The sequence below is a fragment of the Hippocampus guttulatus genome, chromosome 3, assembly GCF_054856545.1.
Source record: "Hippocampus guttulatus isolate MCC_2025c chromosome 3, RoL_Hgut_1.0, whole genome shotgun sequence".
NCBI lineage: Eukaryota > Metazoa > Chordata > Actinopteri > Syngnathiformes > Syngnathidae > Hippocampus > Hippocampus guttulatus.
Window position 1 is genome coordinate 18701848 of NC_141263.1, and position 25626 is coordinate 18727473.

At 42.4% G+C, this 25626-nt stretch overlaps 1 protein-coding gene across 1 annotated transcript in view; it reads left to right on the top strand.

Annotated features, from left to right (window-relative positions):
- Window positions 1-404: 404 nt before the first annotated feature.
- The window catches only part of kif26ba (kinesin family member 26Ba), a 74073-nt gene continuing 48851 nt past the window's right edge, over window positions 405-25626 (top strand). Inside the window, exons 1-2 of the mRNA XM_086107254.1 lie at window positions 405-894; window positions 3006-3398. Coding sequence (XP_085963380.1) covers window positions 835-894; window positions 3006-3398 — 453 coding nt within the window. The 5' untranslated portion in view covers window positions 405-834. The remainder of the gene's footprint in view (window positions 895-3005; window positions 3399-25626) is intronic.

Genomic DNA, 25626 nt, shown 5'->3' on the forward strand with positions numbered 1-25626 from the left:
TATATGCTGAATTTGTTTTTTTCCTCTAAAAAAATACACAGGTAATTGGGTTAATGAAATAATGTGTCTTAGTTCACCTATCTATGCCTCCAACTTATATTGACAGGCGGAGCAATCAAATGCGTCTACTTTAAAGGGCAGAATGTCCGTAATTGACCTGTGTGTCCACTTTTTGTGACGTTTTTTGGTTCGGTGGTGGACCGGTAGATTAATCTAATGTAAAACGTGGCTCATTAAAAGTTAGGAAACCCATATTCAATATTAGATAAGGTGCTATCCTCAAGGTCGGCGAACGCGCCACATGATGAGCAGAATGACCAAATTCTTCAGAGCGGGGTGGCCCCGCCCCCTCATCCAGATGTGCACCCCGCCGGCGTCGAGTCAGTGAGCGTCCGCCTTCAACAGAGCGCGGAGCTCCGCACAGTCAACAGGAGGCTGCTGCCCGGAGAGACACTTTGGATGAACAGAAACGATCTGAACCGTCGCGTTCACCCCTCGACAGAATCCTCGTTGTGACTGGACTAATGCTCGTCGGTGGACTGCGTCCATCGAGGTGGTTTGTTGTACCTGTTCAACCTGGTGCGTAAAAGGATGACAAAAGCAAAACAGAGGCAGATTCACTTAGAGATCGTTTGAGAGATTATTTTAAGGTAACTCACCGAAACATTCTTTTTCGAAAAAAATGAGGAATACAAGTGGTTGCCAACTCGAAAGTGGTGCGAAGTCGCCTCCACATTGAGGGGATCCGAGTGCACTTTGCAGGGGCGTGTTGTTAATTGAAATCGATCACGCGGTTTTCATCCTCCTCTTCGCCGTCCCTTGCACACCTTCATTATGACTTCACTATCTGGGTCCAAGGAGAGATCCGTGGCCGGCCGGGGCAGAAAGTACACGGTAAGAACACCTCAATGTATTCATTTATTAATGAAAAACGTTACATAAATCCAGTGCATATTATACAGTACTTGCAAAGGTGTCCCTCAGACCCAAAGCAGAAACGGAGGCAAAGCAAACAAGGCATTTTCCACTCAGGAGCCATCTCAGTTTTTATTAAGCCCTCTGAGGGTCATATTAAATTTATGAAATACATGATTGCAGCACGTGGTGGTAATGGTTAGCATGCTTGTCTCACAATTCTGAGGCTCGGGGCTTGAATCTTGCTCCTGTCGTTTGACTTTAATAGAATGGTATGTAACCTCTAAGTTGTATTTTTATATTCGAACATATTAGGGGAGCGCTGAGGAGCCGTGGTTAGTATGTTGTGGGTTTCAAATCTCACCTCAGGTATCATGTGTGGCATGTGGATGTGTTCTCTTGGCTTGTCTGGGGTATCCCGTAATTCCAGCTTCCTCTCATACTGATGGTAACTGAAGATTCTATGTTGTTCACAAGTGTGAATGTGTGAGTTGATATCGCTATGATATATGTACAGAGATCTTGACCAGTGCAGGGTGCACACCACTTCCCATCCAAACTAAGATGGGGTTGATTCCACCTCACGCACAAGTCTGACAAGGAGAAGCGCTGAAGAAAATCGATGGATGATATAATCATTAGACAAATGTTTATTATCATAGATTTTGAGCATGGGTGGGTTGAGTGGTTTGCGGATTTTCATAAAAGTTCTTCAGATGTTTAAATTATGTTTCAAACACCAGCTGGGGCAAAGCCCCTCTTGGAATAAATGTGTTATTAATTTTCAGACAAACAAATTGCCTTTTTGCCTCAACATGCTCAAAAACTCACCAATTTTTCATGCCCACATATCCTGGTAAGATGTTCTCTCTTTTAGCATTCTTTTTCCATTTTAGCACTTTCAGCAAAGACGGCGCTCCCCCAAATTCATCGCGCCAGTGGAATGTTAGAGAAACAATCAACCTAACACTCGTTTCGCCAGCTGACCAAAAATTCGACGGACATGTCCCAAGCACAAAAGTGAACAGGAAGTTGGGAATTTTGATTTGAAGTAGTAATTTAGGGCAAATTGCACTTTGATCAAACCAAATGAGCCTCAATTGGAATGTTTAATGTGGGCGAAATTAGCGTAAAAGTTTGCTGCTCATTTTTTAGGAGTAGTCCTGAAAAAGGGGGTATCAGAGCCTGTTCATTGCTGCTTGAAGCTGGAATACTGGATGTGTTTAGATTTTCATGACAGGTAGGATCGAATGCCTGCCTGTTAAGTGGTTAGCCTGTCTGGCTGAAAGTCGGTAGATTCAGGTTTTGAATCCCAGCTCAAGCCTTCCTCTGTGGAGTTTGCATCTAATAACATTTAATACCATTTACAAGATGTTAAACCCCCCTCCCTCGTGAACATTCCCCCATGTCAGTCTTTTCATGACACTTATTATAGCTCTAAGGAGAGATTTTAGGAACCGCTGTGCCACCACATCAATAGCCCAACTCTTTGTGGCTCATTTGAAGTTCCCATGCTTTTGGGGAGTAGTCTCGGTTGAGTTATAACACACAACGATGAGCGGAATCTGTTGTCTTAAAAGTTGCGCTTTGCACAAGAAAAACAAAACTGGAAAACGATTTCTTCAAAGCAAACAGGTTTGCTAAATATACGCATCATTCGTCATGCTTACCCTCTTTAATGAGAGCCAGGAGCTGTATCAATCAATATGCAGATTTCTATCGCTGTATATTATTGTGGCTATATGTTTGAAGTGGTGCTCCACATCATACTAAGAGCTGTTTCTAGAATTTATACTTGTATTGGATCTCATTAAATTGCGCAAGTAGTCGTAATGCCGCGGCCCGCTGAGATGGATAAAAATGGATTTGATTAACTCATATTCCACGACTGCAATATTAATCAGAATGCAGTGTATAGACGAGTGGAGGTGCATTGAACATATTATTGTCAAGAACATTTTGGGTTTTATTTTCCCTTTAAATCTTATGAGATTCTATTTTGTGTGACGTTTTCTATTTAGTGAAGCAAGGTGCTAACAATAGCAAGTGTGCGTACAACAGAGCTCACTCCCGTGTTAAATGTCCCACAGATACCCGACACTTCCCCCACCAAATCAGCCTCCTTTTTCCCGGACACGTGGTACCGAAAGGCTTACGAGGAAACCAGCCGATCCAGCTCTCGTCCCGCACCCGAAGGCGCCGGCTCCATGCCCAGCTCAACGGGCACCCCTTCTCCCGGCTCGGGGATCTCCTCACCAGGCTCCCTGTCTGGATCGCCTGGGACCATCTCCCCGGGGATATGCACCGGATCTCCAGGTTCTCTTGGCGGATCTCCGGGTTTTGGGACGGGCTCCCCGGCCTCGGGCAGTGGAAGTTCTCCTGGAAGCGAAAGAGGGATTTGGTGTGAGAACTGCAACACAAGGCTGACGGAGCTGAAAAGACAAGCATTAAAACTTCTCATCCCGGGACCTTATTCAAGCAAGGTATGGACAGTGTGTGTGTGTGTTGCTCCGCCCCCTAACATAACTTGCTCCTTCATAAACTGTGACATTTGGACAGTGGCTATTATTAATTTGTTTACCCGTAAAATATTGGCCTGCTCATCATTTCCTTGCCTTAGGTGTAGTCCTATAATCTGGGTTATTGTTCTCATAAATCAAGAGGGTGCACTGATTTGCCCAACACTCCATGACCACCTGCGCAAGTTGGGGGGACCAAACAGATGTTTGCTCTCAAATTATCATTAAGAGAAGGTGTTCATCCATCACACACAGCGGCAAGACTACTTGGAATTTTTGTGCTGAAGTATCCCACATTTGATCGCATTGATCACCTATGCGGAAAATCGATTAGCTTCCTTTATTGCATGGTGCTTTCTCGTCTTACAGACAGCATTGAGATATTGATCCTTAAAGATTTGTTGCTTTTCATATATATATATATATATATATATATATAGGCGGCCCGGTAGTCCAGTGGTTAGCACGTCGGCTTCACAGTGCAGAGGTACCGGGTTCAATTCCAGCTCCGGCCTCCCTGTGTGGAGTTTGCATGTTCTCCCCGGGCCTGCGTGGGTTTTCTCCGGGTGCTCCGGTTTCCTCCCACATTCCGAAAGCATGCATGGCAGGCTGATTGGACGCTCTAAATTGTCCCTAGGTGTGAGTGTGGGCGTGAATGGTTGTTCGTCTCTGTGTGCCCTGCGATTGGCTGGCAACTGATTCAGGGTGTCCCCGCCTACTGCCCGAAGACGGCTGGGATAGGCTCCAGCACCCCCCGCGACCCTAGTGAGGATCAAGCGGTTCGGAAAATGGATGGATGGATGGATATATATATATATATATATATATATATATATGCAATCAATTTCAAACCAAGTGGCGACCCCTCAATATGCACATCCTGAACGGTGGTAGTTGATTAATCATAGGGATTAAATTGTAGACTGCACACATGGACCACCATGTCTGGAAATGATTTTTCACATCATCATCTGCACACACCAGTCATTTTCTCAAGGAAGTGAACAATTATTGACAATTATTGACTCAACTGAACAACTTGTTCGAATTTGGCATGAAATTGTGTCAAGTAACAAGTAGTTGCACAACAGTTCTGAGGTTGGCGTCGGAATCTGGGCCCATTCCCTCTTGTGTGAAGTTTGCATGTTTTCTCTACGCATGTGTGGGTTTGCTTCAAGTACTTAGTTTTGTCCCACATTCCAAAATCATGCATGTAATGTTCATCAAAGACTCTGGGCTCTATTTTCGTACCCAGCACAAGCCTACTGCGAAGCACAGTCTGATCGTGCATAAGGGTGGAGTTGTCTTTCTTTTTGTATTTTCTGAGACTGGCGCAGAAAAAAAGCGTGCATTTGCGCCACGGTGGGAGGCAACAGAGCCGACTTGCTTGTTATCCAATGGAAGCGGCTCCCGTCATTTCCTATAAATTCACAGCACTGAGAGGCATGCGGTGTGCATGGCATATATTGTATATGCGCACAAAGTACATTTAAAAGGAACTGAACGACGTTCTCCACTTGCGGATGATATAAAGTTGACTGCTGGAATCTCGGTTGTTCTGAACTCCTCTTTGGATGCCGGTTCTGAGCAGAAGAATAAAGCAGCCCAGAGTTGCTCTCAGCATCATAATGGCAATCGTCATGAATGTAGCTCAACTTCCCAGGCAATGTCACGTTCTTTAGACAGCAAACTAGTTGAGGCACAATCAACAGCACCTCTGGTGGTTGCACCCCACGTGGTGCAATCCATTTGCCTTCAGAAAATCAACAATCACCTTCACTGAATCAACAATTCTTACCAATCAATTAATCGATTATGCCCATCTTCAGTCGCTAATGTTGAGTGAAGAGTTTGCAAGATCACATGGCTGTTTGCTGTAACAGCATTGCAAAATATTATCACCCAGTTATCCAAATTAGTTATGTGTTGCTGCATGCCACCTTGTGTGAAATCAATTAATTCCACAGGGTGCTCATGTCCTGTACACAGAACATTTTCAATTACAACGATTTACTGCGTTTCCAATGGCTTCATTTTTGCCTTTAGGTCTTCTGCCGCAGCTGACTGGATTTCGGTTAGGAATACAGTTGGGTCACACATCGGGCTCTGAGTTAATTGGCAACCTATAAGCATGTTTTATGCATCATTGTGGGAGCAATAAAATATCGAAATGGGGGGGTCAGAACGGAAGTAGTAGTCGGTAATGAACAGTGCGGGGAGCTTGTTAAGACAGTGACAGTGGTCGAAGCGGAAACAATCGGACCCATGCAGACTGTTGATGGGAAGACTACGAATTAGGATGTTATTTGTATTGTTGGCTTTGGCGTCTGACTCCTGCCTTTGTCCTCGCTATGGTTAAACTTGCAGTGCTGTAATTAGTTGAGGAAACAATTTAAACAAACTTTATTTGCTCCACATGAGGAAGTTCACACTCAATAAAGAACACCCGCACAATTTAATGAGTTTCAATACAAATGCTTAATACCAGCTTGCTGTACACTGCTGCAAAGTACCGTATACGGTAATCCCGTGTATAATACATACACGTTTAAAGTACGCCCCCTAAAAATCAATCTTAAAGAGTATATTTTGAAATTTGCCGTCTATTTCACTGTCTTGGTCAAGCTCCTCCAATTGCACCTCTAGTGTTATGAAGAGAGTGCTGGGTGGGTGAGTGGAGACAGAAAAAAACCCCAAACTTTGGCTTATTGACTTGCTCGCAAAGTGACCTCACAATACAGTAGCGGCCTTGCCAGCTAAAACAGCACATTTCAGCCTGATTTGTTAAAAAGTGATCAGTAGGAACAACAAATATGTCAGGCTGTCATCATCAGAGTGTGCTGAGTCATTTAAACAGTCAATTAAACTGCCTGTGAAAAGTAATTTGACAGGTCTCGGGAGCACTGCTAGCCGCTTGTGCAATTGTCACTAAATGCTGGCAACAGGCGCCGTAGACTACAGTGTCAAGGTGATTAAGTTGTTTTTTTTTAGCGCCCTTTGTCAGCGATTCAAGGTTATTTCAGGACGCCGTTGAGTGGTTCATGTTGGTAGCAAGTGGCAACAGTTTGTAACAGCATTACCTCAGAGTCTGGAAAACGAGGCAAGTCAGCCGTTTTGCCAAGACACTCTGCTGCAAACAACTGCAAAATATAAGTGTAAATGGGCATTGCTGTCCATATATTATTTGGCTGGCTAAGGTTTATTTTGAAGTTGGGCTCTTACAATTTTGGCGGCGTGATACATTGCATGGGTACTGTCTTGTCACTGGTTAACATCTAAAGAAGGAAAGTGATGTGTGTGTGTGTGTGTGTGCATTCATCTTGTGCATTTGTTCTCTCGGCATGAGATTCCAAGTTATTCCCACAGGATGCTGAAACACACATGACCCCACACTGTTAGAACAGTCACCTTACACTCCGGTGTAGGTCTGTCCTGTCTCTAAGAATACATGGAGGAATCATCATTCACACACACACACGCACACACACACACACACGCACGCACGCACGCACGCACACGCGCACACACACAGTGCTGCTAATAGTATGCTAATGATGACCTTCAACAGTCTTACTGTTGAATATTTTTCACTTGGTTTGTCTATTCTATGTGTGTGTCTGCTCACTTGTGCTGATTGGGGAGTATCTAACGCAGGGGTGTCAAACTCATTTTTGTCAAAAAGGGGGAGGTGTCTTCCCTCGGACGGGCCGGTATGACAATTAACTCAAACAAAGGTTTAATCGTCTCACCGTATTATTACTTGTATACCAAAAATTGATGGATCACTCGTTTTGAAATCAGTCAACAATAATAGTTTGTCCACTTATTGTTCAAGTGAGTGTGAACAGGGTAACAAAGTTATTGTAAAATCTCAAAGTTATTTCTTACACATGACAATTTGACATTTCGTTACAGAAGATAGCCTAAATAACTTCTAAACATTTCCTGGCGGAGGAAATTATGAACTGCTAAAAGCAGCGGTCGATGTAAGCACAAAACCTTCAAGCTGCAAGAAACAAAAAAGCCAACTAGAACATCTGAACTTTATTTGGTGTTAATCACACTCACTTTAAATGCTGGCAGGTGTGTGGTGACCCCCATTTAACATGAGTTTGATTGTGATTGGTTAATTCTGAAAATAGCCACATCCCACTTGTCAGAGGGTGTACACACTTATGCAACCACCTGACCTCATTTACCTCAAATACATTTTCATATGAATACATTATTATATTTAGCAGCACCCCATTAAAGTCACACAAAACTTCAGCATTGGAACTGCTGTCATAGTAGGCAATATTTCAGCACGTTAGACAAAAATTCAACATACTTTACAAAACCAGTTCAGTGAGCATCCAAGGATGAACTGCGTTTCCATACACTGACTATGCAGTGACACTTAGGGCTCTATTTTTGTAGACAGTGCACATGCGCTCCGGCACATCTTATTTTTATCTTTTTTTTTTTTATTTCTATAATTTCCTGTGGAAATTTCATTTTATTTTTTTGAAATCCACACATGACCCACTCGTGCCCCAGAATGATTTGTCTCAGAATTGGGAGCCATGAAGCTGTTTTGCGCAATGCGAGGCACTACAATGCAATGGGGGAGGGATTAAAATGAACGATGTGTGTGTTGTCAGTTTTTGGATGCATCAAAAATGCCCTGACACTTGTGACCGCAGGACTCTGACGCACATCTGGCAGCACAGCTGTGCTCACTTAAGGCTTGTGTCCATGTGGTTGTGCTGCTGTGCGTCTGTCCGCGTACTCACACACCCCAGTCATAAAAACTCATCTGTGTGTGTGTACGGTGAAGTTCGGCTCAGCAAAGTGGGTCAGTATTGTACTTGTGTGTGTTAAAAGGACAGTATCTGTTTCAAATCTTCTAAAAGTCAAAATAAGGTGTGTTTATAAAGTGAACTATGTACACTTAATGCGCTTGAGACACAAAAACAGAGCCATAATAGGCCATGTTTGGGAATATATTTCCTTGCTTCCTAATACCACTTGAAGATTTACTGATGAGGACAATGTCAACTTCACAGATGGCGTAGTCATGGTCACTTGCTCTTAGAGTGTTGATTTTAGTAGAAGTACTAGTGTGTGTCCAAGGATGGGGCAGGAGACTGAACACCCTCAGAATGTTAACATGCGGTGCATCGTTGTGAGTATTAATGATGGACATATCGTAATTGATAACTTGTTCAACTTTTTTTCTACTTTGTGTAAGTAAATCACAATATGAATTTAAAATTGGATCTAATGCAGGGAAAGGGCAGGGAAGGGCAGCTTACAGTCAATGCTGGAGGAGGCCAGGATTTCTCATCACCACTACTTGAGGGAGGGAGGGGCGGGCACATAGGATCATGCACTTCCTAACCAGATGTGTGGCAAAAATACCTGTTCGAAAATATGCTTTTCAATGAAAGATCCACCATCATAACACAGAAACAAAGGGTTTGAAGCAAACAACAAAATAACTACAAAATACGTACTATACTATATTGTACTGTGTTTTCTTTTTCAGTGCAAAGGGCTCCCTTGCATAAAAATCACTATTTAAGGACAGCACAAAACTGCCGAACAAGAAACCACCACTCACTGCAATTGTTATTACATTTTTTCACAAAGGTCAACAGACTCAAAATTCTATTATTGAGGGACTGTGTTTGTCCCATTATCCCAAATGCCTCCAAAAATCATTATCCTTATTTATATTGTAGTACCTATACAGCAGTATAAGACAGTGCAAGCGTAACTAAAGCATGTTTGCTATCTAGTGGTGAATGGTGATATTATCCATCCATCCATTTTCCGAACCGCTTGATCCTCACTAGGGTCGCGGGGGGTGCTGGAGCCTATCCCAGCCGTCTTCGGGCAGTAGGCGGGGACACCCTGAATCAGTTGCCAGCCAATCGCAGGGCACACAGAGACGAACAACCATCCACGCCCACACTCACACCTAGGGACAATTTAGAGCGTCCAATCAGCCTGCCATGCATGTTTTTGGAATGTGGGAGGAAACCGGAGCACCCGGAGAAAACCCACGCAGGCCCGGGGAGAACATGCAAACTCCACACAGGGAGGCCGGAGCTGGAATTGAACCCGGTACCTCTGCACTGTGAAGCCGACGTGCTAACCACTGGACTACCGGGCCGCCCTGGTGATATTATGATGCTGTATATTTAGAAAAAATCTTTGTGTGAAAACTAATCAAGAGGCCACTCCAGCTCACTTGTGACCGTAATGATCATAAGTGGCAAACTGTAGAAATTGGATGAATGGAAAATAACGAGATAAATATACAGTATAATAACTATACGATTATACCGCACTGGGAGATCCTCGTAGTAATCACTCTTATGTGGTAAAACAAAACTTGCCGTGACAGTAGTTGGTAGACGTTGATTTGCCCTTGAAAGCATTCACCACTAACCCACACAAATCCTTTTAATAACGATCCAATCAGGAGATGATATGACCTTGACATGATTGCAAGGCAGAGGTTTGACTTATGTAACCGCACTTGTAGATCACTTGTCTGCCCCCCCAAACACAAGCGAGGTCAAAACACTTGCAGTCCAATCAGCTCAAACGATCCCTGCTCCAAACAACCCATACATTTATCGTTATTTATCTACACTCTACTCAAACTGCACCAGGGCTGCAGTATCATTGCTCAGCTCTCGCTCATAGAGATTGTACTTCTCCATGCATTCAGGTAGCCAGCTTCCCTGTAATGGGCAAATCCCAAAAGACTATCGAGGTAGGTCTACCGTAACCACGGCAGCTGGTGTTGCCACGGCAGCGACATGTGACAGATGTGAGCTGCATACATATCTCCATCAGCATGAATGACCTCCCCTTAGTGTTGGTGTGCGACAGGGAGGAAATACAGTAACACACTTTTAAGTGTGTGTGTGTGTGTGTGTGTGCGTGTGTGTGTGTGTGAAAGAGAGAGAAAGACAGAGAGACAATGACAGAAAAATTAAGCGTGAGCATCCCTCTTGATGCCGTTCAGGTGTGAAAGGAATTATCATACAGACCAAGACGGTAAGTGGACGTGTGAGAAGGGAAAGATGCTTAATTGAAGAGAATTGAAGCATGTCTCTTGTGTTTTGTTGTCAGCGATGCATTCTGACCTCCGCTTGCAATTGAATGCAATTTGGAGTGGATTTATGGTGGACTACTCTTAGTTTAAACTCTCCGGCAACAATTTTGGTCATTATGGTCGTAAATGTACGCACGCGGGAAGTAGTGCACTAAGTCAGTGAAGTGAAGAAAGAAGGCCACAGATTTTTCACAAAAGAAAACAATGTATAAAAGTGTGTGTTAGTTAATGACAGTATTAGTTCAGATTTGTTTATATTGGTATTACTTAAGAATGCAGCGACTCAAGATATACACACTTAACATTTTTATATTTCTTAAGGTTTACTGTATTTATTTGATTTTCTATATTTTCAGGAACTTAGGTTGCCTTGTTCAAAAGCACTCTATATTTAAATATTTTTAAATATAGATTTTAAATTCCATATATTATAAACGTTTTGGTGCTTCAAAGTGGAATGGGAAAATAAACAGTTGAAATATTATTGAATTGTATAAATATCATGTGCAAGTCCTTGATCATGTGGAGGGCACCACAGTGAACTGTTGTTTAGCACATCTACTTTTCATTCTGTGTTTGCTCTCTGCTCGGGCCACCGTTTGCATGTTCTTTCCAGGAACTTTGACTTCCTCCCAAATCATGAGAGCATGCAAGTAATGTTAATCAAGACTGTCATCTAAATTCTCCATAGGCGTGAATGTGAGTGTGAATTATTGTTTAAATGTGCCCTGCAATTGACATGCAACCAGTCTATACTTTATAGAGCCTCTCACGCAAAGCTGGCAGAGACTCCAGGTCACCCCTGACCAGCAGTTGTTTGAACTTCATATGAACAAATAATGCCTTTGTTTGTTTTAGTGTAGGAACAACATTAGAGATCTGCGCTAATGCAAAATTGTTGTGTCATATGACGCGGATCTCAATACTGCTGTGTCCCGGACAAAGCAATAACTTTAACCGCTTCAAAAAAAAAAAAAGAAAAGCCTAATCGATTTAAGATCGCGCTCATCTTTTCCCAGACAGTTTCAAACGAACAAGATAACGCCTGGGCACACACTGAGTCTTCAGATAACAGCAAGCGTTTCCCCTCTCTTCAACTTATCGGCAGCAAACATCTTATTTTGCAGAGCTCCTTTGGGATGAGGGGGAACCAGGATCTTAACACCTCAAAAGAACACACGTATTTCATTTCATGGGACGCCTGACTTGTTAGCACCGCTTTGAAAAATGTCGACTGTACAGTACTTGTGATGAGGATTCAATCCCTTAACTGTGTGCGATATGCAAGATGGAAATCCATCCAATGTTGTTTGCCCGCCTCACAGCTGAGCTGGAGCCCATCCCAGATGAAGTCGGGCGAGAGGCGTGGTACACCCCAGGACTGGTTGACAGTCCATTGCAAGGCGTATGCAATGTGTTCATATGCTAAGTTGCAGTGTAGATATTAAGTTAAATGTGCCCAACTTTGAACCTAAGACAGTGTGAAATATTAATTGTGCGAATGAACCGCGCTCAGCCGCAGTGATGTTCATGTACTGGCAAATAGTCCACTTGTAATATTAATTATTCATATGATTCCCTAATAAATTCTTAAAATGATGCCATTATTGTTGGTCAAGCATTGATCACGCAGAGCAGACGGCTCATTGGTCTAATGACGCCATTTAGCAAGCTGTCTCAGAAGAAAGAAGAGATACATTTTACAACTGAGTTCCGTTCCTATGACACAGACATTATACAATTTTGTATGTACTTTGAAGCACATTTCTATCCTAGTTAAGTCATACATTTTGCTAATATTTACATGAAATTCACTTCTAGGTCCCATCCAACCATTTTCTACTCCGCCGCTGGTGTTCGGGTTCATGGGGATGGCCGACTTAGGGTGAAAGGCGGATTACGTCCTGGACTCATCACCAGCCAATCACAGAGCACATAGAGAGACAGACATATTCACACTGATACAGAGTGGGAACTGAGCCCATTAGCTTCCACCAAAGTCAGGTGAATGCACCACTTCACACTTGCAAATAGAGTATAAAATAACCAAATGCCCCCCTTCAACCTCCTTGCCCCCCGCCCCCCCGCAAAAAAAGAGCGCTTTACATTTACTAGTGGGTGGAAGGGGTGCAAAAAACTACCTTGGTATTCATAACCCGGACCATTAGCACCATCTGAAAGAACAAAGAAAAAGAATTCAGGAGGAGGATAAAGTGTTTTTGTTTTAACAATACTTTTCGCATCACAACAATCACCCGTAGTTTTAAGCCTTAATAGTGTGGTGTGTGTGTGTGTGTGTGTTCTTTGCTGTTTTTTTTTTTTTTTTGTAAAGCAGAGTTAAAGCACTGAGGGGCAAGGCACCCCGGTGCTTCCATGGACTCAACGTCAGCCTCATTCGGATTTTTCTCTCTGTCAATTTTCTCTCCATTGAAGGAACTAATCATGCAATGCATGAAAAGCAGAAAGCCAATGATGCAAAGAGGGATTTCTATGACACCTTTTTACGATTATAATAATACTAAGACCTTTTTTTACGATTAGAATAGGAATAACCCTGCTCACAAACGCCACAGAAAGCTGTGGTTGGACGAAAATGCACACCGGTGACTTGATTAACAGTGTATATGTGTGAATGGCAAGAACACACCGCTGGACACTGCAGGGTGGTAGTTAAAGTGGTTAAAGCACCTGATGCCTTGAAATCCAACGCTACCATGGCAACTGCCTCTCCATCATACAGTCAGGCGTCAGACTCCTGGCCACGCTTTCACACTACCTGTCAGTGTGATACATGAATTGAGATGTCTCTGATACTTCATCTTATCATCTTCCTAGCCAGCCATCGAATCAGATTTTTTTTTTTTGGCATTGCGCTTACTTGTGCTTTTAAGTCTGAAGATTCCAGTTGCAAAGCCAAGATGAGAAATTGTAGCCGGCCCAATGTTTCTCTCGCATCACGTGCCAGCAGCTCCTACCCTCCGACTCTGTGAAGTCTCATTCGTGATTGGTTTATTTGAAGACCCACTAACTGCACTTCAAATACGAGTCAGGCAGCTGCCATACAAGCTCACAGACACTCACTGTCACAGGCTGTCAAATAGATCACATTCATCTCCTCTGATCGCACTAGGGGTCATGCCGAGGTGTGAGGGAGAAGGGACATACTGCATGTGTGTGTGTGTGTGTGTGTGTGTGTGTGTTCTTTAAATTCATGGTCATATATTTGAAGTTTTCCATCCATCCATCCATTTTCCGAACCGCTTGATCCTCACTAGGGTCGCGGGGGGGGTGCTGGAGCCTATCCCAGCCGTCTTCGGGCAGTAGGCGGGGGACACCCTGAATCAGTTGCCAGCCAATCGCAGGGCACACAGAGACGAACAACCATCCACGCCCACACTCACACCTAGGGACAATTTAGAGCGCCCAATCAGCCTGACATGCATGTTTTTGGAATGTGGGAGGAAACCGGAGCACCCGGAGAAAACCCACGCAGGCCCGGGGAGAACATGCAAACTCCACACAGGGAGGCCGGAGCTGGAATCGAACCCGGTACCTCTGCACTGTGAAGCCGACGTGCTAACCACTGGACTACCGGGCCGCCTATTTGAAGTTTTGAAATTCCAAATTAAGTATGTTTATGTTTGTTTTTCAGATAGAAGGCCAATCTTCATTTTCGTGCTGGGGCAAATCGAGTTTAGCGTGTTTGTGAATTTGGTAGATTGCGATACACCTTCTATCGCAGGCCCCCAGCGCATCTGGCAATTTGGTGTCCATAAGTAGACTAGATTTTAGACTACCTAAAAGTATGTTGAAATTCTGGCGCAGGGTGTGATAATGAGATTACTTCTTCTGCAAGATCTTCACTTGCGGATGCTGGGAAGCTGGCTAATGTAAAGTGGGCACTAGGAGGCCGCCTTCAACTCACGGTGTGGCATATTTTACTCTATTTTGTAGCCAATAAGATGACCTAAATCTAATAAACATTGCATATCTCCAAAACCATCACTTTGTAGGAAAGCCAACTAAACAGCATGTTTGTTGAGCCATTAACTTTGCATCGTCAAAGAGAGCTCGTCATTTCCCTTCAAATGGCCAATAAATCAACCGTAGACTATAGATTTATGTAGAACTGTGAAATTGAGCAAAATCTGGAGAAAGCAGGGTTCCTCCCTACAGTAACGACATTGTAAATTAATACCTCTCTGACAGTCTCAACCAAAACTGAACATTATCTTTGTAGAATCTGTATTTTTATATATCCATACTGGTAGCTACATTGTACACTACATTTTGTTACTGTGGATATCGGTGTGAATCCAGATCTAAAGTATATACACCTCTAACAATTGAGCTGTGAAGTACTAACTGGATCAATTCACAATAGTTGAGAAAAAGTGACATCATTTCCTTAAGCATTTGTGTATTGGTGTTTTTGTGTCTTAAATGTGGAGCTTTTTAATTGCAGTTAATTATGAGAAACGAGACCCATATGTGGATTCGGTTTTAGAATGTTGGGACTAAATAACTCGGCGCCTGATCAAAGGTTTCCCGTAAATTATGATGGTCCGCAGTTATGAAGGACCGCATGGCAAGCAAACCCGTGCGTTGACCTGCGGCTATTAAATTCCAAGGAGGGCTATTTACTATCTATTGTTTGAGGACACATTGTGCAAAAGGCAGAAGATGAAGTAAGACTTCAGGAAAACATTTCAACAGTTGTTTCTACAGTTGCGCCACACAGACTCGTCCGCAGAAGTTTTCGATTATTTTACAATCGGGATTTTCCCACACGCAGCTAGATTTATTTACATCAGTGCGTGATTGACGATACTCACTTGACAACATCTGAGACAGCTCTAAAGATTGCATTACACTATATCAGCAAATCTGCTTCTTGTAAATCGAATCTTCTGTTATCTGCATTCATTACGGATCTTTTTTTTTGAACATCAGATCGACAAACATACCAGCAGAAACACTATTAAGATCCAAGACTAGAGCTTTCCAAAGATAATGATCAATCCAATCTCCCTCTCTCCTTGTCAGAGAGGAATTAATTTCACAATATGCTTACATTGCATGCTGCAGATATGTTGCCCCTTTGCTATGGCCAAACTATTGTAAACAGCTCTTGGTGCAGTGTGTTGTATTTATAACATTTAAGAATCGAATTTAACTGAATGAGCACACGTTTTTCATGGGGGGGGGGGGGCAAATGACTGAGCAGTTACATAAATCAGATAACAAAATGCTATTAAATATGTAAAAACATATTTGAATATTATACATTGTTGCCCAACAGCAAAAACATTTGGTGCATCTGTACAAATTTGGAAGTAAACTAATATTTTAAAAAAATCACAAAAGTAAAAGAAATTATATTATGGAGGTGTACCTAATTTTATGGCCACTGTGATTTAACATCTTGCACTCTCTTTGAATGTTTCACGTAGATTTTTTAACTTAGATTTGCGCAAAGCAACATAACTTAATTCTCACTCTTTATCAGGAACAAGGAAGTAAAGAGGACAAATGAGTAAAGTATGACAAAGATAAAGCCTTGCTAGATAGAAAATGTGTGTGTGTGTGTGTGTGTGCGCGCGTGTGCGTGTCTGGTGAAGACAGAGAATTAAATTGGCTGCTTGTTTCTCGCTTGCGCCTCAGTCAGACTCTGAATAGCCTCGAGCAGTTCAACTTTCCAATTACCTCAAGCAGATGGAGCCCGCATGGCTCGATTTAAAGGCTTTCAAATTGTTGTTGTTGTTTACTGTTATCTGCTTTTGACTGTACGTCTGGGATCGTGTTATGCAGCCCTATGTATCCCTCTCAGGCACTCTTCCTACTCACTCGACAATCTACTGGACATCCAATCAAATGTGCCACGCTGGATCTTCCTGCACAGCAGGAGACAAGCAGCTGTTCTAATGCACTCGATGCTCAAGGCCTGCGGGTCGAATCTGGCCAGCCATATGGAATTACATTGCTATCTGTTGCACCCGAGTATGGTTTATGTTTTGTAGAAAATGCTTTTTTAATATAACATTTGATTTGGAAAACCACAAATGTATTTAAAAATATTGGATTTAAGGTGATGGGAGAATTCGAACTGTCTTTGTCAATGTTGTGCCCTAGTAGATCACTGCGGAAATGTAGCTAGACTTCCCACACAGTAGCTTCCATCAGATTGTTAATTCATGCTACGGTTGTGCAAATTTCTCACAATTGGTTCTCAATGTGATTAATCAACCATCAATTCCAGCCAATCAACATAATTCCTAGCAATCAATCCATTATAATTGCTCGAACTTCCCTGTGCCTAATGTTAGTGAAAATCCATATATGATGTCTCAGTGAGTTTCTGCCGATCCCGCGGAGGCGCGGCGCTAACAGTTGTACACTGTGCTTGCTCTCAGGAGGTCCCGTGAATGAATGGGTGCTACTGTGTGAATGTGACACCTGAAGGCACACTCAGTTGGCACTGGCTTGGACCGTTTGCAAGGCATATTCGTTGAAGAGGCTGTTAAGACGGTTCAAGTGCACACTCAGAGGGGTGTGTTTATTTTGTTTTCTTTTCAAACAAGTTTCCACACACTTGGCTTTCCATCCTAGCTTAGAGTTACTCAGTGCTTTTTGCGGTTTTTTTTTGTTTTGTTTTAAAGTTCGGGTTATTTCAAGTCGACAGAGGCATGAACTGACATCAAGAAACCTTTATTGTATTGTTTACCTTGATGGATTGTAGTATACTGTACTGTACTTCTGAAATCAGGAGAAAGCCTCCCCTGTGTTCGAGCCAGAATGCGGAGGTTTTTGAGGTGCTTATTACACCCTATATAACCTGAAGTTGTCAGGCAGATTGACCTCATGAGCATCCCTCACTAACCTTGAGATGGAAGGATCCTGAAAGTAGGAACATATGGAGGGGAGAAAGAATGGTTGGGGAGGGGAGTGCGAGTGTCTTCAGGTTTTGGACATGGCAAGATAGATTATCTAAGACGACAAACAATTCATCAATGTCACAGACACTTAAGGGAGGAGAGGGGGGGGGGTGAGAGAGAGAGAGAGCGAGAAAGAGAGAGAGATTCTGTGCTATTGCAATAGGGAAATATATAGGGTTATTCGCTGCCACCTTTTTATTTATTTATTTATTTTGCGCACCAATATCAGTATTCACGTTATGTCCTTCTCAATGCAGTACCCATATCACTGATATCATACATACATTTCAGTTCACTCAATGACAGGTAAATGTGAACAAAGACCTCTCTTTCTGTCTGAACGCTACTTACACACAGAGGTCCATAATTCCACAGTGAACCACAGTGTGAAACAATGACACAAAATATTATAAAATATAGATACATACAAGCACATTAAAAAATAGGCAATGATGCACTTGATGAAGTAACAATATGGTGACAGAAAATCAATCTAAAACTTACTTCTGCTCAGACCATGTCTAAGTGCCCATTTCACTGCACGATGTGATTCTCCCATGATGAGACGAGTGCGCCGCATTCAAGGGAAATGAAAGGAGTCACTTTGATTGGCCATGACTGAAGTCAGCTGTGACCACTCCCACAGCAGTGCAGCCCTCCTTCTACCAGCCTGTCTTAGTGTACGAAATGAGCAACATCGGTTCTAATCTGCATTCGCACGAAGTTACACGAAGTTGCACGTGGCGCAAGATTCATGCTGGTCCCGAAAATAAAGCATTTGGTGGTTAAAGTCAAAGAAACAAAGATGAGAAGAAGCACAAAGTTCATTTTGTTCAAACTTGGGCACAGACATTTAAGAGTCGATTGCTACATGTGGCGCATCTGTTTTCAGTATTTTGTACCCACTTAAAACAGTTTATTATCCCACTACAAACACTCACTGGTCAAGCCAACCTATTTTTGCACCCACATGTGAATGCACTCTGTACAAAACCCTGTTTTTGTGGGCAGCGTTTTATCCTTGTAGTATTGCTGACCCAACCAATTAATTATGGCTGTCAAGGTCTGCATGAAAGTATTCTATGTCAAAGTTAAGCTTGTCATCAACATCATCATTGAAAGGGCTTCAAAAGGCTATCAGCGGACATTCACATGGACCGTGCTTCTTGCATGTAGCCATTCAAAGGTTTCAAGGATGCAACCATTTACGAGGACGCATCAAAATCTACACACCACCAGCCTGACTGAGGGACGACTTGCATGGATTATACAAGGGGACGCAGACAACCCTCATATTTCAACGCCTGGCGGTGGTGCGTGTGTTTTCGAGGACGTTGATGCATTGTAAAAAACACTTCTGGTGATTTATAGGAGGCCGTTAACAGCGACCGAATCTGAGACACGGGCTCAGTCTGATGGAGGGCCGCCACGCTGCCTTCTGGAGGTTTGGTCACAGTCAATGAGCAAAGTGTAATTAGCTTCACACAGCTCTTTAGTTAGGTCTGTGTTTGAAGGCATGTTCAGATGACCAAAATTACTTATTCCCAAATGACCATTAGGGGAAGGCTCGGTGGCGCACACACATCCAAACGTGAAGATGCAAACGCACTGAAAGTCTCAAGTGAACAACAATACAGCAGGTTATTTACATTCCCCTGCAGCTACTTCGCTCAGTAAGCTAATTAATTTCCGCATCGCCATAGCAATGCAAACATCACTGCATTTTTTCTTTGTTGCTGCATCTCAACATCACAAGTGTGTCGATTTGTTTGTTAAAATGCATGTGTGTGCATGTTCACACTGTTTCCAGCAGTTATTACTGGATCATATGAGGGAATGGGAAGTTACCAGTGTGATTAAAATTTTTCGAAAAGGGATAAGAAGGGACACATAATAAGTCTAAAGATGTTACATGCAGGATTCAAGGTAGGTTTCTGGACATTAACAACATGCTGTCTCGCGGCATCATTTATGCAATTTGGTTATGTTTTCGCTAGCTAGCTAGCTAGTGTTTTACCTATATCCAAATGTGCAAGTAGGCAATTATGTGTTGTTTACTGACTATCTAGCTAGCTAGCAGCTAGCTAGATAGATGTATTCTTTCTTTTGCAGTCACAGGGTCATAATCTCTCGCCCCCCCCCCACACTCAATTCAGTAGTATTTTTCACCTACAGTAAAGCACACCAAATGACGATGATGCGCAAACGGTGTTTCCGCTTATGTCAAACTTGACCTTAACTTGAAACATTCATTCATCTTTTTAAAATGATTACATATGTTTTGTTCATATTCACTGTTGCACAGTGGCTCATTTTCTCATACCAATTTGATATGTAGAGTACCTTTATGAGTGTATTTGACTGTGGGTTGCTCATCTTTTGTTCATACTGAGTGAGATTGAATAATTTGACATTTATTTTCTGTAAAATTGGGATGCTACACAGATAGTAATGCTTTGTTTGGATTGATGCAAGCTGCAACCACAATTCTACACATATTGTTCCATTAATACCTCTTGGACAGCGACAATCAAAAGAGAATATTATGCACATGAGAAAATATTTGTTTGTTTGTTTTTAAACCATCATAAGCCTGTATTTTCTAATTAACGAAGACCACATTTACATAATTTCCAAAGGCGGTAGAATCAAAGCGCTCCAAATCAGCTTGGATGCTCATCACTGCAGCTTGTGGCAAAATAATTATTCTTAGAATTGGCTCAGTCTGTTTGCCAAATGGATTTGGTATGGTTCTTTGTGCTTTTCTTACAACTGTCCATCCATTTTCTAGAGCTTTTGACCACATTATGGTCTTAGCTGACCTTGGACAAGAGGCGGGGTACACCATTGATTGGTTGCCAGCCCATTGCAAGCCATAGTGCATCGAGACAAACTTACACATTCACACCTATAGACCATTTTTGTCTTCACTAAACTAAAATGCATGTTTGTGGAATGTGGGAGGAAGCCGGCATACTCGAGAAAACCGTTCAAGCAACATGCAAACTTCTCAAAGGAAGGCCGAAACTGAATTTGTGAGACAGATGTGCTGACCAGTGACCACTATAGCATCATGCTGCCGATTGTTTTGTCATTAAAAAGCACATAATTGCCTGTTTGCACATTTGGAAATAGGTAAAACACTTCTGTCATGGATAACTGGCCTAATCCCATTGCAGGGGACCGGGACAAATATCTGCAATGTGTTTTTGTTTTGTACAAGATGCCTTCACGAGCTACCAAAGATAACAATATTCCATGGTTAGGTTTCAACTGTGTTTCTATCTAAATAATATCAATCCAGGATATTTTGCTGTGGTTAGATTTCATTTTGTTTCCACAGATCTATATTATTGGTCAGTCCACATGTGTGTGTGACAATATGCTTTAGCGATTGACAAATATAAAGTGTTGGCTTGTTGTCTCTGACAATGCAATGTCGATGGTTGGGAACAAACATGGCGTTATTTTGGAGAAACAAGGATTCGACCCGACGTCAGCGATATCTAAATTATATCCTGTACGTATATTTAGCGTTTGTCTAAACACACCAGTCATAAAGAAAAGAACATTTTAGCGAGTTCAGCTTCAAGCCATCATGTCATCAATCTGTCGTTACGCTAGCTATCACGGCATACACAGGAAGCCTGCTAGCCTGAGTTTTAGCTAGCCTGTTTTGGTCACAAGACGGTGCGCAAATAGCATGTTGAGCTACAAACCTTTATCTGTTAAAATACCGCAAAATTTGAATGTTTCATTGTCTTAAATATTTTAACTTAGATCAATATCTTCCAATATTTATAGTTGTACTCATTTGTGTCATTTGTATTTTCCCTCAATTATAATGTTAGAATGATAACATAACATTACATTTTCATTCATAACAGTTCACCATATTGTGCTTTTTTTTGGTTTTAATGACTTCATTAAAATGCTATTAACCATCTTTGAAAGGCAATATATAGAGTAAATTAACTTCAAAAATATATTATTTAATTAGATTTTCCTTCATCATTCTTACTGAATGGTTGAGAAGGATGACATGGCTCTGTGTTAGTGTGAGGGTAAAACACACATTTAATGATAATTGCCAAATAAAAGCATACACAATGAGGCAGACAAACGGCATCTTGAAAGTTCTTGTGAATGTGTGTGTTTGGCGTGTCACTGAAACCATTTATAAAGTGTCATGGACCTTGATTCTATGCTGGACAACACACTCAATACTTTACACCTAAACACACTGTCACTCTCCATAATATCATGTTCTATGATCACTGTCGATCCTACTTGAAATTTATAGCATTTTCACACTCTCTTTTCGCTCTTTCCATTTCTACTCCCTGCTCATCCCGTTATCATAGCTTCACACTCGCCTTCTGCCTTGCGTGCATGGAGGTGTGTATGTGCCGTGAATGTGGGTGCAGGGGACCGTCTGCGTCTCTTCTGCATGAATTCACTGATCCCAGACCTGCTGGGGAATATGGCTTCATGTGTGCATATCATCCAGCGCATGAAAGCGAATATATATGATATGATGGGAGCTAAATGAGTTTTGGAGGGGAAACAGAGGGGTTGCCTTCCTTGGTCACTCACTTGGAACTGATTATATTTTGTATACACACACACACACACACACACGTACGCACGCACACACACACACACACACACACACACACACACACACACACACACACACACACACACACACACACATTGATGCTTTTTGCTTTTCTAAATCAGAATTTTTGTTCTATTCTTCCTTTCTTTGTGATGAGAAGAAGAAGAGACACAAAAGGATTTAACGGTCGAGGGCTGCACTCACACTAGCATTACAAATGTCATCTAATACCAAAACCAGTGGCGGTTCCCTGCATGTGCGACATTGTGCCCCTATAAACAAGCAGATTCAACGTGAACATAGCCGTTTTGGTGATATAACCTGTCAAAAAGGTACAAATTCACCCCATGCATGGGGTAAAGTTGAGCATAGGACTGGGCTAAATTGAGCCTTCTCCCTTTTATCCCTTCACTGTCACCAAGCCTTCCCTCTTTTCGTCTTTCAGACTTTTATCCTCATCATCCATCCGATTTCTCTCTCTCTCTCTCTCTCTCTCCTTACATCTATTCATCCCTGCTCTGCACCAATATCACAAACTCCCCACTTTACTACATTCAGTTTGTCCAGATTGCCAGAGTCGATATCTACTTTAAAAAATGGACTGAAAATGTTTCCGTAATACCTGCTTTAAAAATGTATCTGGATCCAGATTACTTTATTTTTTTGCAACCACTTGATGAAATAAAATGGAGTCAATTTAACAAAATTGTCATCAGTGTATGTTGATTTTGATGCCATGCAAAGATACTAGGACACTGCTGGATTAAGAATGTGATTCTGATTACTTCACATAATGTCTTTTAACATAAATTGTTGTCATAAAAAAGCCGCAAAATGCCAATCAAAAAGCAAAAAGTTAGCGTGAATCATTTGACACTCAACTGAGGTCTCGTAAGATCCCACGTGAAGTCAGCATATTACCTCACTGTGCCTCTGCAGATATGTCATGGATTGTGATCCATTGCACTCTGGTAAAGGCTGCAAGTCAGTATGTGTGTCCGTCGTGTGTGTTGGGTTTTGATTGTCAGTCCAAATACTTGAAATACTAAGTGTATCTATGGTGTGCACACTTGTAGAAAAATATTGAGGGTGTAACATGACCAACTTGACATCTCCCATCAAATCTTAGTATCCCTTTCTGCCAAGTCTACACGGGCACACACGCACAAACATGCACACGGCGTTGCATAGAGTGATTGTCACCGAACCACAAGTCACTAAGGTCAATGTTCCGTCCGCCTTTTCGGCCTCACAACATTTTTTTCTGTCACTCCCTCACGTCCTGCACACATCGTGTTTGTCCGTCCCTGTCGGAGGAAATGAATCAGGCGCACACATCGCCTATCGGGCGGCGAGACTGATGGAGTCGCTCTTGGAATACTGATGAACTCGAAGACGAGCGACATGGCTGGAAGAATGACGAGGGAGTGGAGGGAACAGGCAGCACACTCACAGAAGACATTTTTATCTAGCCACCGCTGTGCTAATATTTTTAATGAGCTAATGGGGCCGATTATCAGGTTTTAAAGACAATTTGGCATCGTCTTCGGAAAATAAAATTGCCCACATCCTACTATCAAATTGTTTTTCTTCTAATTGAGCTGGAGCTTGTCCGCAAACATAACAACATGTGACGGGGCTAATGATGGTATTTGTACCAGCGGAAAGCAGGCCAATCTATAAAGTTACAACTGTTTGCAAAAGTAAGAGACTAAACGGGATTTGAGTGGATAGGGCAAATCTAGAAGCGCGTAGGAGAGACAATTCAGTGAAATGAAATGTCTGTGAACAGTGCACACTAAAATGATTCTTACACCCAGAATGAACAACCTCCCAGCCCCACAGCCCCCTTCCACCACCTAACCCACACCTCTCATGTTCCTTTTTTCAAATCAGGGAGCTTGGTTGCCACTCCAATCTTTCTAATTTGGTACAATAAGGCCCTCAACTCACGCATCGAGCAGCATGTCCACTTCGTTGCTCCTTCAGTGTGTGCATGTCAGAGAGAGAGAGTGAAAATGGCTGATAAGAGCAGGGAGGGAAGTCAAATGAGATTATATGTTCCTTTTTCCACAGAACTGTCAATTCCTTCCACCAATAAGGAAAGACCGGCGAACCAATTGCTATTGATTGGAACGTTATTTTCAGTAGTTAAATCACAAAAGCATTACAGACTAGTTGTCAGTAAATTATTTCATACGGCAAGTTGTTTCTCGGTTTGGATTTGAGCATCCCCCTTGCAGCTAAAGCCAGGAAAGGCTCAATTGTCTGATGTCTCTAAAAGATTATCCTGAGCTATTACCCTGTAGTGTGGGCTGTCTTCAGAGTCTTTTTTTTTCTTCTCGGCAGTCTGCTCAAAAACAGTACGAGCCGACAGTCGTCAAGGCTAAACCCATTCAAGAGTGCGGCTGAGGCAGCCGACGCCATGATTGTGACGAAAAACACAAGGATCGCCAATTAGGAAGGAACCTGAAGATCGTGCTCTTGCCAATAGATGGGCAGCTGGTTGTGTTGAGAGTTTGTTTACTGAGTCACCCAAGTCATTCTAACAATAAAAAGTGACAAGTGGAAGAGTTTGCAACCACAATGTAGTTACCAGGGAAGTCTACAGTTAGTTGACAGAGTAAGGCAATTGTCAGTAGACATAGTGGCTGTGTGTGCTGGTCTGTAATGGTCATTGCGAATACACCACACACTCTGGTATTGCAGTAAACATATACGAGTCCAGGTTTTCTTGGTCGTGTGGGTCAAGATGTCAAAAAGATAGATAGATAGATAATCAGTTTTGCACTACTCTCCACTGGCCACAGCTTGAGGTACGCCTGTTGAATCAACATATTTCGCCTAAGCATATGCAATGTAGTTCTCCACTAGTGCAAAAAAAGATAATACCAATATTACCCATGGAGTAACCTACAGCAGGGGTGTCACACCCATTTTTGTCATGGGCAAAATGGCCTGTTGGTTTAACTCATTCAGTACCAGCCAATTCCAGACCAAGTCTGAAAAGACGTTTAAAAACGTCTTTGGGAGTGAATGAGTTAATAATGGTTGACACTGCAGACTTTAGTGCAGTGGGTGTGGTGTCAGTTCCGACTCAATGCCCCATTCAGAAGCACCCGGTGATTGACTGGTAGATAGTCTGCAGCAAATAAGCTTGGATATACTGTACTTCAGCCTCTCCAGGCTAGATGGACTGCGAAAATACTACAAATCTAAAGTCGACTGATAGTATACTGTCTGTGCTTATCTTGCACATCCACAGAAAAACTATTGAGCCTACGGTGAAAAATCAAGACATACATTCATGACTATCACGGGCAATTCTGCTGTGCGCCAGTCAGCTCGAGATGCCGGATGAATGTATGTGTGGTGTGTCACGCCAGTCAGGATTAGGCGTGCTTGGACACTTGCCGGCTCGTATGTCAATGTTTAAAACTTATTTTCTTGTCAGTTTGTCTCAGTAACAAGGCACTTTTTATCCCAGTGCACATCTTGTGTGTGTGTTTGTGTACTTGTGGT